The sequence below is a fragment of the Carica papaya genome, chromosome 1 (genome assembly GCF_054855325.1).
Source record: "Carica papaya isolate Zhongbai chromosome 1, ASM5485532v1, whole genome shotgun sequence".
In the NCBI taxonomy this organism is placed as follows: domain Eukaryota; kingdom Viridiplantae; phylum Streptophyta; class Magnoliopsida; order Brassicales; family Caricaceae; genus Carica; species Carica papaya.
Genome location: NC_142309.1, coordinates 1341610 through 1360911, shown reverse-complemented (window position 1 = coordinate 1360911; position 19302 = coordinate 1341610). Strand labels below are relative to the sequence as shown.

The following is a 19302-nucleotide window of genomic DNA, read 5'->3' as shown; positions in this document are numbered from 1 at the left end:
ATGGCTGTTACACGGTGATCACATATATTTACAATTAACACAAAAAACCATTATTATAAAATTTATCAAGCAGAGTTTTTCTACTCCCAAAGGAGAATATCTGGCAAAGAGACTGCCACTCAAACATCCAGAAATATTTGGTTTCCAATGCTACCAGGTTTGAGTTACAAGTCTATGAGGTAACCAAGATTCATGGCTATGGTAAAAAAATATAGGACTGACTTTGCCAAAGAATATTGTTAATGTTAATGATGAGTACTAAACGGGATAAAATTTAAAACAACTATACATTGACATGATAATGATATGTTAGAATCAATAGCAGGCAGAGCAGCATGACTGGGACAATGAAGCTGTTATTAGCTGCTAAGTCCAATTCGGCTCAGGCTGACTGGACCATCTGTCCTCTGAATGTTTGCCAGCAGCTTAACTGCAGTAGGTCCACCGAACACAGGAAAAATTGAACCTAAAGCAGTTGGAGGTGCATAGTATTGAATCTGGCTCGGGTTTTCCCGACAAAAAATGTGGTGAGCTCAAATCTACTTCGAAACCAAAAGAGTTGATTTTAGGAAAGCCAAACGTTTTTTGGTTAGATTTAACTTCTCCTCTGCTTCTGCTGCTTTTTCATGTACACTACGGACTATATCCTCAGGAGCTTTCTCTACAAACTGCAGTACAGAAAATAGTCTTATGGTACCCTGTTCTCACATCAAGGGCCCAAAAAAAAGAAGAAAAGATGTATGGTAAGAGCAAAGGGGTCACAAATCCATATATCACATCCCAAATATATTAGCTTATATTTCCTATGCTGTGACCTGGAGTTCATGAAAAATGTCTGAAATAAGCCTCAAATCCATTCTTTTTACCAGAAAAAGGGCTTCTGGTTTAATGCAATTCAACAATTGCATATTCAGTAATGGTAACGTGCTAAAGCAAAATAGGCCCAATTCTAATATCTGCTTGTGAGAATAAAGCTCAAAATTATCCAGCTAAAGTAGCTTCTTGACAATATACTAGAATGAGCTCCTCGAAATACTAATTAAACCTACAAGAACATAAACCTTATCTTTCACCTGTTACCACATCATGAAACTCCCTGCAGTGGGTTCAGACTTCAGACATCTATCAGAGACAACTGAACCCTGGACATGTTTAAACAGATTATCAGATGAAATTGGAGTTCGTTGCAGGTCCAAGGAGTGCTTTTGGAATGTTTGGGTGTTTGTTTATATTCTAACAGTTACCTGGTTGTGATCATATTATGAACCTTAGTCATATCTAAAACTTTTGCACATTCTTTCCCTATGAGTGTATTCATATGACTTGTATGTATGCCTAACAGTATAAATTCATACTTTAGGGGATTTAAGGCGAGCCACAAGGCCATCATATTCAGTCTGCATCTTGGAGAGTCGCTTGGAGAGGCGTTGGACTTCTGCAGAAACATCAACCATGTCAGCAAGGGGAAGATACGCCTCTAGCCCTTCACTGGCAACAATGTGTACCGATTGATCTGCATCCCCTGAAATATAGTAGAATTTGGGGCCCAAAGAAGAAATATATTTGTTGATAAGAAGCCAAAATGATTAAAACAACAAATAAAATATCTCAGCCAAAGGATAAAAGACAATTAAGTGGAAAGTGAAAACATACCTGGAGGACATTCCGCAAAATGGATATTATGGAGATCAAGTCTGGATAGAAGAGCTAAAACCTCCTTCTCTTTCTGCCAAAATAAACTAATATGGAACGTATAGACATGCATAGACTCATATTCCATGATTAACACATGCTAACAAACACCGCAATCTACCAGTGAAAAAGAAAGTCTTCACCCTGCCGTCTAGTTTGTTAGTGACTGCTCTGAGTAGGAATGTATAGGTTGCTAACCAAGGTCAAGCAGATAATTATTGCATTCAAACCACGCAGTAATAGTAATAGAACACAAAGAATGACTTTCAATTTTTTAATAATAAAGATAATTGCTATGAAAAGGATTTACTTACGGATATATATTCAGTTACTTCTGTGCTTCCAACTATAGATGCAGATATACGCTTTGCTGGCTCAACAGAGTACTCTGCTCGAGCATTTCGGACTGCCCTAGTCTAGTACACAAGGATAGAAATTAATTATTCTTTTGCTTCTCTGTCCCATCTATTTTTCCACTTCTCTATTTTGTGGTCTCAAACATATTTTACAATGTAAGGTTATTCCTTTAAAAGGATGTACAACTCGGCTGTAGTTAAAGTTGATGCAACAGAGTAGTTTAGGGATCAAGTCAGTAAAAGATAGCAGAATTTAGAACTCACCAAAGCTTGTAAATTTTCAAATCTTCTAATTGAGTTAACATGCCTCGATAACGAAGTTTGGGGCCAAGGAGATACTATAAGAGCTTCTCTCCTATTAGGAAGTGCCTGCATAAATTTTCAAACAAGCAAATGGTTCATGGATAGCTCATGAATTATGCATCATATACATATGTCAATATGAGAACCTACAAGGTGCATTTTCTGTTTTGTTTCATTTTTTTTTTCCTAATTCAGAAGAGAAATCTTCAATCAGCAAGAAAGTAAAAATTTCAGAATAATCACAAAAAAAAAGTATCACAAATTAAACATATAACATAACATGATCAATAAATGAACCAATTGCAAGTGAAAAGTAAACTCCTGCTAGCAGGGCTATAACTAGCGCAATAAAAGACATAATACCAATCATGGTCTGAGTGTCAAGTAAGTTAAATATGTGAGAATAGAAAGGATATGAACAGGAAAAAGAAATTCAATAATTCTTGCTATAGAGAAAAGTCATGTTATGTAGAACATGGCCCAAAATCTCCCCTCACTCTCTTCCCTTCTATTGGTTGAGCAAAAATGGTGATGTTGAACTGTCTCTCACTTCTTTCCACTTGGTTGGTGAACTATGATCTGATATCTAGTTCTATCGTAACAAATCTTAACAAATTAGTATGCGAAAGAGACCCATACACAGCTTGCAGCAAGACAAGTTAAAACATTTGAAACCTGTTACCTGCCAGAGTTCCTCAGTTACAAATGGCATGAACGGATGTAACAACTTCAGTATGTTCTCGAAAACATACAATAGAACTGCCTGTGCTACTGAAGCTACTGAATCACTTCCAGAGTGATAAAGGCGAGCTTTACTAGCTTCAATGTACCTGTTGATAAGTGAAGAATGTTGGTTGGCAACGGCTTCCTCAATACTTGAAATTGACTAATCTATTGATATTTCACTATATTGGAGGATAAAAAGCATGCCATCTTGGCAATATCTTCCTCACAATTTCAGCAAAATATTCTGGATACAGCCGGTCCAATCCATCATAGTGTGTGTGTGTGTGTGTGTGTATTAGTGAGAGAGAGGTATAAGATTAACAAACTACTGATTTATTGCCATATGCACACCCACAAGGATATATAAGACATATCTATTGAAGCAAAAACAACCGTTGTATTCATGAGAGAGAGGTATAAGATTAACAAACTACTGATTTATTGCCATATGCACACCCACAAGGATATATAAGACATATCTATTGAAGCAAAAACAACCGTTGTATTCAACAGAGAACTTAGGTGATCTAATTGATATACTAACAGATTTATAAATTCTTTTGTACGCAGGTTTTGCACCCCTTGATGCATGTATTTAATACACATCAAACTTTTTATTTAAAAAAAAATCTATTAAAGCAAAACAGTTACAATAAAATTCGTGAAATCAGCCCATTGAAAGATAAAATTGTCAGATTTTTTCAGAAAAAAAAAAGATAAAATTGTTAGACATGAAGGCTGATCTTTTTACTTCTGCTGTAGTTTATTTATGAACTTTCTACAATATAACTGCATAAAAGTAACCAAAAATCCTATTTCAGAATGAAGCTTATGTTTAACATTAAGTGAATACGGTGCCATACCAATCAGCAAAGTCACTCCAAAAGAAATTATATATTTCTCTTCCAACCTCTCCAAAGAAGAACTTGTCGTAGCTTTCAGTCACTGAATCGACAAGAATATGAAGTTTTGAGACCTGAAAGTTACATGATGCTATTTAAGTGATGTTTTAGCAAATATAAATTTACAATGATGGGAAAACATATATCAGTATATGCTTTGTTATCGGTCAAGTAAATGCAAACTACAATGAGCCCGAGCCTTCTTCTCTGGGAGGCCAGGACATGAACATCTAGGGCCACCCTCTTGATCATATCTGAACATATATTCCAACAATTATGAGAGTATAATAAACTGGAAAGACAACAAAGCAAGACAGTTTTCTCACCACCCAACATTCCGGTAAAGGCATGGCAAGTAATGTCTCCTTTTTACCAAACTGGACAAAAATAAAAAAAAGAAGAATTTAGTTTACAGACAAGATGATGATTGCATTTCTTAAAGCGATATGTCACCCCAACCCAAGTAAAATAAGAAAAGAAGTCCATTTTATATAATTTTTACGACAAATTAGAAAAAGCAGTAGGGGTAAGAAATAGCAATTATTCCCATTTCCCTGTCCACTATTCACAGTTCACAGTTAATATCTACATTTAAGCCGGGGCAATAATAGCCTATTAAGAAGCATGCCATTGACTTGTTTGCTCATGAAGCAAAACTTAAAGATTGTGGCATCTTCCAAATAGAGAAGGCAGTTTCTGACTTTTTCATCCCTTTTCTGAATATTTTTCAAGTTGCAGTTTTATGTGCAAAATATTTCTTGGAAGCAAATGGCATTTCAGGTGTTCACCCCTATCTTGCTCCAATTTTATGTGCAAGATCAGAGATATCATCTGCAAATTAACCTAGGGTTGAGCATCTTCTTGTCTGCTTTTTGTTCTTTTGATAGACAAACAAGCTTTATAAAGATAGGGGAGAAAAGTACAAAGAGGAGAATAAGACGTCCTCACAAAAATTCAACAAAAAAGAAAGGAAAAACCTTGACTGAACATAAAAGAACAAATAACGTGGAATACTAATGAACAAATATGATAGCCTCCCAATTGCGATGGAGACTGGAAATAGCTATCTCAGAGAAATAACTGTGTGCCTTGACCTGTAAGCTTGCTAAAAAAGTCATCCTGTCCCATATCTAACAGAAAGATGTTTGTCTGTCATCATAAACTTCTTTTCTGCTTCTTAAGTAAATTTATTTTAAAAGAGCAGGGTTGGCATACAAGTCCATAATATGATCAATCTAACTCGATGGTCTCAGAAAGAGAATAAATTAACCTCATATCCAACTATAGTTTCCCAAGCAGATGCATCGCTCAGATTTGGCAAGTTTTGTAAAACAAATTTGCCAGCATTCCATAATTTGTTGGTAAAAGCCTTGTTGGCAGTTAATCTCTCAGTTGATAAATTAAGATCCTGGAAGAAAACCATGTGAAATTAGACAAGACAACATGAAAGGACATCTTATATGCATATGTTTATTGTTATAGTATTGCCTTTAAGATTCAATTTCCAGAGCTCCAAGGTACGAACCTGCCCAGCAGTTCCTAATGCAAGCGTGAACCTTAATGCATCAGTTCCGAACTCTTTAATTGTATCAATTGGATCTATTACATTCCCCAGTGTTTTAGACATTTTCCGCCCCTGAAAGATTTTCATTATTGAACAAATCAAGATCTATTGCATATATTAGTTATGAGCACGCAGAATTCATACATAACATGAACTAAAGTAAAAAAACAGAAGTAGGTTGAGCTTTGAAAAGCTTATTAGAGGAAAAAACTTGTTGTCCCTCTCAGGAAGGCATAAACTTTTTGCTCCTTAATTGTGCCCATTAAAGATTTTTAAATTAAAAAAACAAATGCTTTTCTATTTATATAATAATTAGATCTTACCCTTTAGGTAAACAAACTAAATCAGGGTACACAGTAACAAGAACATCAAGAACATAGGGATAAAACTTTTTCTTTTTGGCATCGAAGAACATACTAACAAAACTTTGATAATGAAGAAAGATGTTGCAATAAAGATGTGTTGGAGGAGCAGAAACACAGTTAAATAAATTGTACAAAGTGAGGAAGGAAATTGGCAGTATTAACGATGTAGAATCCTAATAAACAGTGCACTGTACACTTAGAAGTAGTTAACTCGTGAGAAACAAAAGCTTTCATGTAATTACATAGAGATATAAAAGCTGTAGCTGTTTTCAGTTATGCTACTCACTTGGGAGTCCCGAATAAGTCCATGAAGATAGACATAAGAAAATGGCACAGTCCCTGTAAACTCAATGCCCATCATGACCATTCTTGCAACCCAGAAGAACAATATGTCATGCCTGCCCAAATATGGAAACTAAACTCACAAGGGAGGAAGGTAACCAAATAAAAATAGGAATAAATAAACTCTATGCAAGGAATGCTATAACAGCCATAAGAGTGAAACATGTCTTTAATACCAGAACTGTGTAAAAAAGTAAAGGGACAATAGTTAGATTTGTAGTCAAGGTACTTCTCAATAAAAGAAGTTGGAATTCAACAAAATTCTTATTGTTCCATTTGTTGTTGTGCTTTTTCCAGACATGAGTGTACTCGGCCTTATTGGGATCAGCAAAGAGAAAATAATACATGATGAACTTTGTTTAATGTACCTTTTTTCAAAAATGAATATGTCTCTAAATGAATGGATCCATGATCTTTCATGTGGAACAACTACAACCCACAGAACACTGATGCCGTACTGATATTCTTTGCATATTAGCAAGCCTTGTTTACAATTTAAGCAGCAAAGACAGTTCACTCTTATCTTTACGAAGAACTTTATTGAAGAGAAAGAGAATATGTAGAAAAGAAGAGGATAAGATATCCTCCAACAAGAAACGGACAATAAGAATATAGAACAAAACAAGAAAAGATATAAAGACGTAAGACCTAGCAGACATCCCATCCATATGCAAAATAGAAAAAAGACATCCTTTAAAAAAGGTGAGCTTTAGCCCAAAACAGAAGACATATTTTGAAGTAGGGTAACAACCTTGGCACTTTACAAGCAGAAGAATAGAATTAGAATGCTGTAGGACACGTAATGGTAGAACCACAATTATCCTATTAAATAGGAAAAGAAAAATATGGGAACAGAATAGACGAATAGGCAGATAAAGGAAAAAATGGGATAAATGTGAAGACTTTCAAGGAAGAATACAAGAGTAGTGGACAGGTGTGAAGAACCAGAGACATCAAATCAATAACTCAATATTTAAGTAACAAGAATAAATAATCTACCAAATGAGTAGTGTTGAGTATCTTACTTATAGGCATCATAATACAATCAATGTAGGAAATCTTAAGCCTATCTTTACAATTTAAGCAGCAAAGATAGTTCACTCTTATCTTTACGAAGAACTTTATTGAAGAGAAAGAGAATATGTAGAAAAGAAGAGGATAAGATATCCTCCAACAAGAAACATACAATAAGAATATATAACAAAACAAGAAAAGATATAAAGACTTAAGACCTAGCAGACATCCCATCCATATGCAAAATAGAAAAAAGACATCCTTTAAAAAAGGTGAGCTTTAGCCCAAAACAGAAGACATATTTTGAAGTAGGATAACAACCTTGGCACTTTACAAGCAGAAGAATAGAATTAGAATGTTGTAGGACACGTAATGGTAGAACCACAATTATCCTATTAAGTAGGAAAAGAAAAACATGGGAACAGAATAGACGAATAGACAGACAAAGGAAAAAAAGGGATAAATGTGAAGACTTTCAAGGAAGAATACAAGAGTAGTGGACAGGTGTGAAGAACAAGAGAGATCAAATCAATAACTCAATATTTAAGTAACAAGAATAAATAATCTGCCAAATGAGTAGTGTTGAGTATCTTACTTATAAGCATCATAATACAATCAATGTAGGAAATCTTAAGCCTATCTAGGAATTTTACAAAATAAGAAAATAGTTATTTAATTGAAATAACCAATAGTAGAGATATAGATACTAGTTCCTAAATAACGTAAATACCTTAATAACACTTAAACATTATAATTACATAAAAATATGTCCATTTTAGGATCTTCATGTTCTGTATCACAGAATAGGAGTGTCTACCCTCCATAAGTAATACACATCCGTTCACAGTTCTCAACCAACAACTATCTGCAAGACTTAGAGTAATACACATCCGTAGGAGCAGCATATAATTAGTTCTAATATATCATTGAGAAAAGAACATTGGTCTAAAAAACCGCTGTTTTCCTGGATCGCACTACCTTGGTAATCGAAAAAATTTCCAGCTAGCAACCACACTCCTCTAAATGTTATAGATAGACATGAACCACATCTCACCAGTCTCCAGCAGGTGACTTTGATTTCAGCCATGCAACCCAAAATAATGGAAAAAAAATGACACAGCATTCCAGAGTGGTAAGAATGTGTGTACCCAGTTTCAAGCATTGTTGTCGGATAAAACCTCTTAAAGTCCTCAGTAGACACGTCAGGCCACCCAAGAGTACTGAAAGGCCACAGTGCACTAAAGAGAAGCAATACAAAGTTTGTGAGAGTATGCAACAGTTATCACACACGGGAATTAATATATTCATTTGAATGCACAGTGATTTACTGTAAGAAGCTTCCAAGTTCATAATCACGAGCATGAAAAAATAAGTGATTTTTGAAATTTGCAAAGGAGAACTTTCACTATTACTAAGTTCACCAAGATAGAGAAAACCTTGAAAACCACGTGTCAAGAACATCTGGATCCTGATATATTTCTACATCTTTTCCATACTTCTCATGAGCTTTCCCAAGAGCTTCATCAGCACTCCTTGCTACTATATATTCCTCTTCACACTGCTTTCCAACAATGTACCAAACAGGTATCCGGTGTCCCCACCATAGTTGTCTGCTTATACACCAATCCTTGATGTTTGACAGCCAGTGATTATATATCTATCGGCAGGAAAGAGTAGGCATGAGCAAAGGCATGTGGCCTAACACGTAAACAAGTTTATAATTACAGATAGATCAAAGATGTCTTCAAATGACTCATAGCCAAAAATAGAATAAGGGAAAAAAGAGAGTATCTTTCAAAATACAAATAAACAATACATTGCAGTGCATTCACTCCAGGCAATGAATGAATAAACAAACAGTTTCCCCATGATTGAGCAAATTTGAAGCTAAATTACAGTTCATACCTTCTCAAATCGCTCAGGCATAATGGTTAATTCTCCTTTCTCAACTGCACGAAGAGCCTTCTCAGCTAAAGGCTCCATAGTTACAAACCACTGCTTACTTATAAGTGGCTCTATGACCTAACATAAAGGAACAAAGAATACATCAGAATAAAATATAACAAGCTATGCACATCAGCAAGATCTAAAAGAAAATTTGGGATGATACATACTTCTCCACCACGCTGAGATCTTGGAACCCTTAAAGTGTGGGGTTCCTTTTTAACAGCTAACCCTGTCTCCTCAAGATCTGACCACACTTTCTTCCTCGCCTCAAACCGATCAAGGCCGCTAATATTTCAAGAGACATTTTGATAGTTTATGCGGAGCTCCAATTTGATAACTGTTGAACAAGTTTGTGAATTTCTTTCAAACACTTACCAGTATAACCCAGCAACATCATTTAGTGTCCCATCCTTGTTCATGACATTAAGGATTGGAAGACCAAGCTTTCTAGCAAGAAGGTAATCATTATGATCATGTCCTGGGCTTATCTTCAACACTCCAGTCCCAAAATCTTTATCAACATACTGCCACCACAAAAATTTAGCCAAAACCATGAATCCCTTTTTTTTATATGGAGTTGTTTAAATTGATCTCAAGGAATAAAGTTCTTAAAATGTCCCTTCTAAACCCCCACCCAAGCACATGCGTGCATACTCTTCCTCTTGTGCACACGCACACACAAAGAATGAAAGAAAGAAAAAGAATAGAACAGATGGCATAAAAATTAAATTCAAAATCAACATTAAATAGAAAAAGTAGTAATAATAATAATAGAAGAATGTTTGAGGAACTTGTAATCTTCAGGAAAAGGAAAAAGTTTAACATATAAAAAAATTAAAGAAAGATACAATATAAAATAAACGTTTCACCTTGTCTGATATAATGGGGACATGACGGCCATATGTCAGAGGAACAATTGCCATCCTACCAATGTACTTTGAGTAACGATCATCCTGTATAGCACAAACCAGTTAGAAAAAGTTCAAACCCAAAGAATTACATATACATCTATGAAATTATACAGCTAAGTAAAATTGTGCACGTAGGAGACGCACTATTAATGTGTCTAAGGTACTTCTATACCATGCACACTTATTGGCAAAATATTACTAAATAGATAAACCTGTTAGTTTCATTCTCGAATAGAACATACCTTGTCAATTTACATGTGTGAAAAGCGTGATAAAATAGCATGCATTCTTTAAAACACATATCAAATTTATTTTTCTATTTCCTTTCAATATTTTGCATCTAAATATTGCTCGTTTATTTCAATTTGTTCCTAATGCAACTATACATCACAACCTTGAAAATCTTTAAAATGTGCAGAAAAGGTGACATATTTTGTACCAACCAAAGTTTATTTCATGACAATAAATCTTCCAAATTGTGAGGAAATCAGTATCTCAAAAAACAGAAGAGAAAAATAAAGGACCCTTCACTTATAAATAAAGAATCTAAGCATTCAATGTATCCATCTCCTACTACAAATAAAACTAGCTCTAGAGGCCAGCTATAAAGGTGAATTTTAGGAGACTGCACTTTCTTTCATCTTCCAATAAATATACAAGAGCTGTACGGACCCTTGATGTATAAACAAAGAATTCAAGCAGTCAGCATACTTATATCTTGTTTACTACATCAAGATAACATGCCTTACCTGAGGATTTACTGCAATAGCTACATCACCAAATAAAGTCTCTGGGCGTGTTGTAGCTATTGTGAGAAAGTCATCCCTATATGGTGCAGGAATATGAAATGATTAAGATAATAACATGTATGGCCACTTATCATAGAAGAGAAATGGCAATAAGAATATTCAGCAAATAAGAAGAACCATAGTTCTAGACGTGATTGTAGAGGCATAAATATTAAGATACATAAAGATCAAAAGATATTTAAATTCCATACTACATTTACATGTATGAATATTAAGAAAAACCCAGCAAATGTATCTATTTTATTTTAGGAATGAAGTGAATTAACATATGTGATATTAGGTCTCATCACTTGTCTGCAAGGATAATTTGTTCATAGGTGCCGTGTCCCTTGGTGTCTTGTAAAAGTCCACCTTTTTTCTTTACATAGGATATTAAAGATACAAAAGGAAAACTGAAAAGGAAAATCTGTCAGATATTAGGCATCAGATTCTTCCAGGTCTTTGCGACATACACATGGTAGTGTATTTGGACAGCTTGTTTTTCCACATTTCTAGAGTCCACTATCCTCTGGAAGCATCAAAGATTTGCATTCAGTTTGTTCCTCTTTCCTAAGTTCCTTTGATGAAGACATTGGCATTTACAGACCATTTCGTTCAGTTTCTGGTCAATTCTTAGTGCAGGAATTAAATTATCAATCCTAAAGAATTCAAGGTGAAGGTGAGAGTAACTCAAACACCTAAATCATGTTGTAATAACATACAACAAGGCTAATTCAAATCAGAACTAGCTATTAGTTCTAGCTATTAGTTGACAATTGAATGAGACATGAACCAGACAGGAACTTAGTAAGCCAGTGAATAAAAACAAACCCTTAGAAACTTAGATCTCTCTTCTAGTAAATCCATAAGCTAAAACTGCATATAAACAAGAAACCAAAAGACAGCAGAAGGAGCAAAATGCTGATGTCAATCACTTGGAAGAATGAAGAATTGTTCATAAAATTGACTTTAATGCCCATTTCCACTAAAATAACCTTAATAACAGAAAAATATCTCATATTTGGGCAGAACTCATAAAGGAAAATTTTCCTATCTGCTAGAAACAAGCATTGATCCAAATTATTTAGTACTACCTTCTCCAAAAGAAAACTGGAAAGAAAAGACTCATTAATTTCAAGCTGTACAATTTTCTCCCCAAATAAAAATCAACACACACTACTTTCATAAAATTTTGAACATAAAGTATCTTATGCTTTAACAGATTTCAGCAATCAATGGTCATGGTTTTTTAAATCTTCAAAGGTTTAAAAAATAAAGAGTTCTAGGTAAAAGAATTGCCTCATAAATGCTATTAAAAATACTCCTGGTAACACTAAAAAGATTTTATAAAATACAGATATACTTGTTAAGCCAGGAAAATTTATAACAAAAAAAAAAAGTAGATATTTTTGCTAAGCATGCCAAACACAGAAAAAAAAAGGTCAGAGGGGAAGAGACAGAGGGCCACTGTATGCCAGAATGCAGTAGAGCAAACTATTAAGAGGCACGATTTGAATACTACCTTGAACCTCCAGCAACACGATACTTGATATAATATAGACTTCCAGGTTCTTCAGAATATTCTACTTCCTAAGAAAAGATCGTAACTACTTAAATTAGATGTTGTTCTTTCAAATTCATACATCGAACCAGCAGAAGCAATATCCACTCAAAAATTAAAAATAGCACACACAAGGTCTGAGACTGCAGTCTGTAGATTCGGAGACCAATTAACCATGTAAGATCCTGGAAAAGTGCATACAAATAAAATCAGGAGCCACTTGGCATTATGAGATAAGTTTAAAAAATGAGCTAAACAATCTTTTTTTTTCAAGAACAAGCTCAGGAATCCTATTTCTTTCTTTAAATATCAGAAACGATAAAGCAAAGGAATCTTTCAGATGGATTGCATAATTTCCAAACTTACAAGAAATTTTGTCCGTTTCCTATCCTGAGATTCAAAGGGGGAATAAATTTTCTTTTTTTTTTAAATAAAAAGTATGAGTTAAAATATTCACAAGGAACCAAGGGGGTACTACCTATTTACAAAAGATTTATAATTTAGTTAAAATATGTATTACATTCCCAAAATTCTCCACCTTATAAATGTCTTGTCCAAGATCAAGGACTTAAAAAAATGAAACCATCTATCCCTGATCTTAGATATCTCATCCTCAATACCCTCAAAAACCTTATTGTTCTTTTTTTTCTATAACACCTAAAAAATAGTAAGTGGAATAAACTTTACATATTGCCTCTTTTCACATAACCCTTCCCAAGCCCAAATCTCTTTCCTCACCGAACCCACAATAACCCAATAAATTTCTAACAGTCTATAGATCATTGTCCATAGTTAATAGGCCATTGAGCACCACAGAAGAATATGATTACATGATTCACCATTATTTTGCCTCTTGCCATTAGCTTGTCAATCATCAAAATATACACATTAAGAACAATAGAAGCCATACTGAATACCTAGTGAGCCACAAACAAAAAGAATGGTACAGGTTTATACCTTGATATATTAATCCCTTCTTATGAAGTCTGACAAAAGCTTCAATTACAGCTTCTACAAAAGTTAAAACAAGGTGGGTCAATAAATAAAGGCATATAAACAACATACTTGAGCCATTCCTGAAAAAAGAAAAAATAATGACATAGTTTGCTGTAATTTTAGGTCTTGAAGACACACTTTGATGTACTGAAAGACTACGTAAAATCTATTAAAAATTGGAAAATAAGGATCTCTTTGGAGCTCACATGACAATTTAAACATTAAAAAATTTCATCTAAACTAGATAAAGACGAAAACTGACTTACGACTTAGCTTGTCATCGAGGGTAAAGTGTTCTCTTGTCCAATCACAAGAAGCACCAAGTCTCTTGATTTGATTTGTAATAGTACACCCGTACCTGAAATATTGAACCATACAAATATCTAAAAAGAGAAGTCATCTAGATAAACTAATAGAGCTACACAGCACATTGATTTTAAGTCATGCTACCCTCAACCCAAATTATGAATCCCAAACCTAAGGCTCTGGAACAAAACTTCAATTGCATATCTATTAAACTTCATTCTTATAGGTATAGACCATCACTATTCCTACAGGTTCATAGTACTCTCAGATTGTTCCTTCAATAGCTCCAAATCCTTCAGCATGTTAAGGTCTTTTGTTTTAAGTCCGTGCAATGGCACTGCAAAAGGCCAAACAAGTGACAACTTCTTTTTTCCCTTAAGCCAGAAAAGCCAACTTTTTACAGGCATACACAATTATTTTCGTAGTGCCCCATCTTCTGTCCTTCAAAGCTCTACCTAAATTTGGCAGCAACTGACCAAACCATGACCAAACAACCATTAAAATTGTGTGCGATATCGTCATACCCCACATTATAAAGAATGTGATTATCATGTACATGTTCAAGACACACAATACCAAAACTTTTAAGCTTTATTTTTTTACGGCCAATAGTTGGGTTCAAAATGGTTGGCATAGCGGTTATTGGGCCCAAAGAAATGATATCTAAGCACGTTATATAATCTTGATTGGTGCAATCTTGAACCTTGTAGTCTTTTAAATTGGGATTTGTGATTGTGTTATGTAATCTTGATGAAGAAATTAAGGACTTGAGTAATAAAGATTGATATTCTAATTCCATATAAAAAAGATGTGATTGTTGAACTTCATATAAAACTTAAGTCACGCAACATTGACAGGACGTTGAAGTGAGTCTAAAAAATTGTTGGATAAGTGGTTCTTGAGCCAAGAAGTTATAATGTAATCAACCGAAACCTTTGAATGCCCAACCTCAGCCTCTTGCAGGGCTGGTAATCACAATATTGCCATGATTTGTTGTTTGGTCACTCCCCTGCTATTGCTTGCCTCATGAGATAACTTATCCTAACAATCACAGTGTGGTGGAATAGAGATCTCATAGTGACTTGCAAGTAACTCTTAATGTGACCAGTCAGGATTTGGCCAAGTTGATGGGTGCAAATCTGGTGTCCAGACTCTATGGCTTAGCCAAACAAATACTAGCGGCCTGACTTTTGTTAGTTTTCTTGTTCATTTTACAATTTTTAAGTAGTTCTATATTATTGTTGTTGTCCTTGTTATCACTATTTTGAAAATGTTTTATATGTTTTTTATTCTTATACTTCTTTGCTAAGTTTACATTATAAGCTTTCTATAATAACACTAAAAGCAACTTAAACCAAATGCATCACTATCTTACCTTAAGTCGCATTGCAATTATAAGCTACAGAAAATTCAGCTAAGACAAATGGGCCCTATAAGAAGGCGAAAATAATATCTACATGCGTGTTCTTTGTCAACTAGATCTAATTCAAGAGTAGATGCTATGAAGTAGAAATAAGTATCTTACACAAAGAACTTAATTAAAAATCTCTACAATGAAGCAACGCAGGAGAGAAAGGAATTAGGTATAAAGAGAAAAAGAAATAGTCAATGAGCGCTATAAGAACATGCAGATTTAGTAACAGCTAAATATGTTTTATAGATCAAAGAAATATACTTCTCCTTCCAGTCCCAAACTCGTTTTGTAAACTCATCTCTACTCAATTCAACCCTTTTTATTCCTTCTGATGCCAGCATCTTTTCCACGACCAACTGAGAAAAAGCATGTTAACTTCAACAAGAATCCAGAACCCATAAACCAAATGGCTTTTGATACAAATTTTTTATGGAGCTTCATTTCATCCCCAAAAAATTACTAAAATTTCTCTAACTACACTAAAAGCCCTAAAAACTTATCTTAAGACCAAAAAATAAATAAATATCTGGTCATCTTTGGAGAGGATACAGAAACAACTACAAGAATTTCCATTGTACATTGAAAAATATACAAATTTAACGTCCAAATAGTGAGAAGAAGTGAACAACAGGCACATGGACATAATTATGTTGCCATTTAGTCTGTATACGTACCTGAGTTGCAATACCAGCATGATCTGTCCCAGGAAGCCAAAGTGTAGGTTTCCCCTTCATTCTGTGGTACCTAACCATAATGTCCTACCATATACCATCACAAAATCAGATAGATCAAGAAATAGAAAGGCTATCGCATAAAATAACATGCTAGACTACACTTTTATTGACGACGAAATAATAGTGGAGATTGTAGAATCATTGATGGTCGAGAGCTTGATGAATTTGTAGAGGAGCCAAAGCATGTTAAAAATGTTGGAAATGAAGGTGGCTTGGTATATGAGAATGAGGTGATTGTTAAAATTCCACAACCACCGTATTTTCAGCATTGGTGTTGACGGAGACATGAAAGTTCTGATTTTTGTAGATGAAATCCAAAAGGAATGTGGAGTAGCAATTGAAAGATCTGTAGAGAAACACTTTAAAATTGTTCCCCAAAAGTTATATGGAACTAATGAGATGATTCTACCTAACTATGCACACTAAGTGTTTGAAAAAAATCCATCGCCAAACCAGTAGGTTTTTTGGCAATTGATGGCAAACAAGACAGATCCATTATGGTTGCAGATGATAGAGATGGACTTGCATTAGTTGGTATCTGGGTAGATACCCAATTTCATCCCTATCAAATAAGTCTAGCCACACTCCTTGAAGATTCTTTTTGCACACAAGACCATGTTCCAATTCAAAATTCGTTCGTGGAACTAATTATATGGCATTAAAATTGGCAACTCCTCTCTATGGTGTCATATTTGTTCAAAGGACAGTATGATTATGGTGGCAATGGAGACTTGAGGTTACTTAAGTTCATCCTTGAGGACAAGGATGCTTCCATGGGGAGGTTATTGTCAAGATCCATCAAATAGTAGTTAGGTTTGTCAAAAAATGATTAGTTAGGTTTTTTTTATCAGAACAGGTTCCTGACAAAAGGTTATGGGATTTGAGTTTGTGTTTCATGCCTTAAATGGGTTGTGAGTGGATAAGTGTCTAAAGAAGTGGAAGATTTCGCAATGGAATCCAATAGAATAAAAACAAAAAGAGACTTATTTCTGCATCCATTTAACAATCTTCCGAGGTTATAGAGAGAAAGAAATAGGAGAGTCTTTGAGGGTACATTCTAATGTTGTTACCACTAGAGATTAATGGCTCCAGACTTTTAGCTATTATGTACTATCATCATATCTAAAAAAGGGACGATCTTAGGTACCTTATACATTTTTTTTCTTATTCTCTTTTCTATATGAGTAACCCCTCGGTGCCTCCTTCACAACACTTATCTTTTCTTCTAAAAAATCCAAGGCATGAAGAATCAATCTAAAAGGATTATAGAATGAATAGTTATACGTCAATTACAGAAGGTTTTATTTAAAAAGAAAAAAAAATTAGTAAAAGGTGAACCCAATTATAAAATGAATATCCATACATCAATTATCTTAAATCCATTTCAACAAACCTCAAGTGCTACAAACATTGCATGTCCCATGTGCAGTGAACCGGTAACATTAGGAGGCGGCATTGATATCACAAAAGGATCACCTCCCTGGTCACATTTTGGTTTAAAATACCCTTGAGACTCCCACCTAATATACAGAAACCACAAAAACATACCATATTAATGTTTGTTAAACATTAAAAACACCATTTTATTGCACACATGGATAAATTGTTGCATACTAGAAAAGTAATAGAATATGATTCACATAGCTGAATTCAACTAGCTTGAAACATAGTTGAGTTTTGAAGTGTTGCCTTAGGGAAGATCCAAAAAAAATAAAAAATTAAATTAAGCATTTTATTTGTCCCTAGACCTTATTATCCACATCAACTTATGGGGAAAAAGCACATTGCTAAAAGAGCTTCCAATAAGATAAATATTATATAAAATATTGCTTGATAAGCAAATTGGGTCTGCTCTGCTTCTTTAGATAAGGATAGTGTAGCAAAACTCTCGTATAAAGCTTTCCTAAAAACAGTGTCAAAGGTCTTGAAATTGAATAGTTGAAAGCATTCTCCTGATCATGGATAGGCCTGAAACTCCGCTCCTCTTTTGGGGAAATGCAAACTGAGCATGTACAAGATACGCTAAAGAAATTTATGACTGGGAGAAGAAGAAAGGGTCGTGCATAAATTAATTCCAAACATGAAATTAAAAAAAAAATAAAGACTGCAAGACACAGAAATAAGCAGTCATTCCTAGGCTGCTCCTAGCAAGTGACATATGAAAAGAATGAAGAATAATATCAAACTCAACAAGAAAATATTATGAAGTGGTCTAATTAGGAAGAAAATACCATTTGTATATTCTTTCCTCAGAGCTAAAATCAAAAGTCTTAGCTACCTCGGGAGAAGTAAAGACATCATTCAATGATGCAGCAACTGCAACACAGAATAAAAATATCAGAACGGTGCATAAGGCAACACCGAATATATATCAGAACCAAGTCTCAAGTAAGAAACTTTATGTCATTCCGAACCGATAATCTTGATGCTTTTATGCACCTAAACATCTCCTAACCAAAAACAGATGATTACTTTCTGAAAGCAAAGAAAAAAGAAACTAACTTTGACGCATTCTAAACATATTAAAACCCAAGTTTAAGTTAAATTCAAAAGCAATCACGTTTCCCGTTGGTGGCGCGGGAATTTATAAAATATAAAAAGAAACGATATATTATACATTGAAATTCACTTCGGTTAAAAACTACAAGAAATTGCCAAGAAACGCGGAATTTGATTCATAAGTTTCCATTTTCTAGCAGCTTATCGAGAACCGAACAGAGCAGAAAGGAGAGCAAAATTTACCGGCAAAGAATCTAAATTTTATGCGATTAAAATTCCGGGGAGAGAGTGTAATGCCACGGCTTCGTTTGGAGAAGAGAAGGGGATTGAGTCTATAAGCAGAGCAAGAAGAGAGTAAAGATGGCGTAGAAAGACCCAATTGGAGAATCATACCGTCAATGGATCTTTAGTTTTAGGTATATAAATAAACAAGTAGAGAGAGTGAAACTAGAAGAGAAGAAAAAGTAAATTGAGAAACCCTAGCAACAACGGAAGGGCGAGGGTTTAAGACTTCAGTGGCAGAGAAAAGAGAAGAGAAGAGGGTAACGGTATGGATGATGAGATAATTTGACGCTGGAGAGGAGCCTAGGATGATACTTCTACTTGACCATTACTCCCGTCTATCATCGACGCTCCTCCGCCCGCGCCTGCCTGCCAGATCAAGGATTTTTGCTCCTTTTTTTAATTATTTTTATAATAATTTTAATTTAAACTTTGCAATAAAAAAACATTATATTATATAATTTAAATGCTATTAGTATAGTATAATATTTACTTAAACAATAATTTTGTAGCTCAAAATATTTTTATAAGATTGTGTTATATATAATTTTTTATTTCACTTTTGTATTTATATATTTATAATATGTATTTTTCCTTTTA

At 34.4% G+C, this 19302-nt stretch overlaps 1 protein-coding gene across 3 annotated transcripts; it reads right to left on the bottom strand.

Moving 5' to 3' along the window:
- Positions 1 to 27: 27 nt before the first annotated feature.
- Positions 28 to 19074, bottom strand: EMB2247 (protein EMBRYO DEFECTIVE 2247). Of its 3 annotated transcripts, XM_088212787.1 has the most exons (28): positions 18664 to 19074; positions 18153 to 18237; positions 17315 to 17441; positions 15862 to 15945; positions 15449 to 15543; positions 13734 to 13825; positions 13429 to 13482; positions 12604 to 12656; positions 12433 to 12500; positions 10872 to 10947; positions 10081 to 10164; positions 9587 to 9735; positions 9379 to 9496; positions 9170 to 9286; positions 8701 to 8921; positions 8413 to 8502; positions 6195 to 6306; positions 5505 to 5615; positions 5250 to 5387; positions 4306 to 4356; positions 3941 to 4053; positions 3034 to 3181; positions 2313 to 2417; positions 2007 to 2108; positions 1654 to 1726; positions 1356 to 1522; positions 1074 to 1142; positions 564 to 668 (listed from the first exon to the last, which is right to left on the bottom strand). In XM_088212787.1, exons 1-27 carry the CDS (start codon positions 18809 to 18811, stop codon positions 1077 to 1079), a joined length of 2847 nt encoding a protein of 948 aa, XP_088068913.1. In that variant the 5' UTR covers positions 18812 to 19074; the 3' UTR covers positions 564 to 668; positions 1074 to 1076. The 3 variants fall into 3 exon arrangements, with proteins under 3 accessions (XP_088068908.1, XP_088068915.1, XP_088068913.1); XM_088212782.1 differs by lacking the exon at positions 1074 to 1142 and having other exon boundaries at positions 28 to 668; XM_088212789.1 differs by lacking the exons at positions 1074 to 1142; positions 15449 to 15543; positions 18153 to 18237; positions 18664 to 19074 and having other exon boundaries at positions 28 to 668.
- Between the last annotated feature and the right edge of the window lie 228 nt (positions 19075 to 19302).

What these genes read in the sequence shown, in the direction of transcription:
- EMB2247 (XM_088212782.1), bottom strand. Translation starts at nt 18,811, where the DNA reads ATGATTCTCCAATTGGGTCTTTCTACGCCATCTTTACTCTCTTCTTGC. An exon ending in GAGGAAAGAATATACAAATG is followed by an intron (nt 17,442 to 18,152) that starts GTATTTTCTTCC and finishes TCTGTATATTAG; the next exon opens with GTGGGAGTCTCAAGGGTATT. An exon ending in CCTCGATGACAAGCTAAGTC is followed by an intron (nt 13,483 to 13,733) that starts GTAAGTCAGTTT and finishes TAACTTTTGTAG; the next exon opens with AAGCTGTAATTGAAGCTTTT.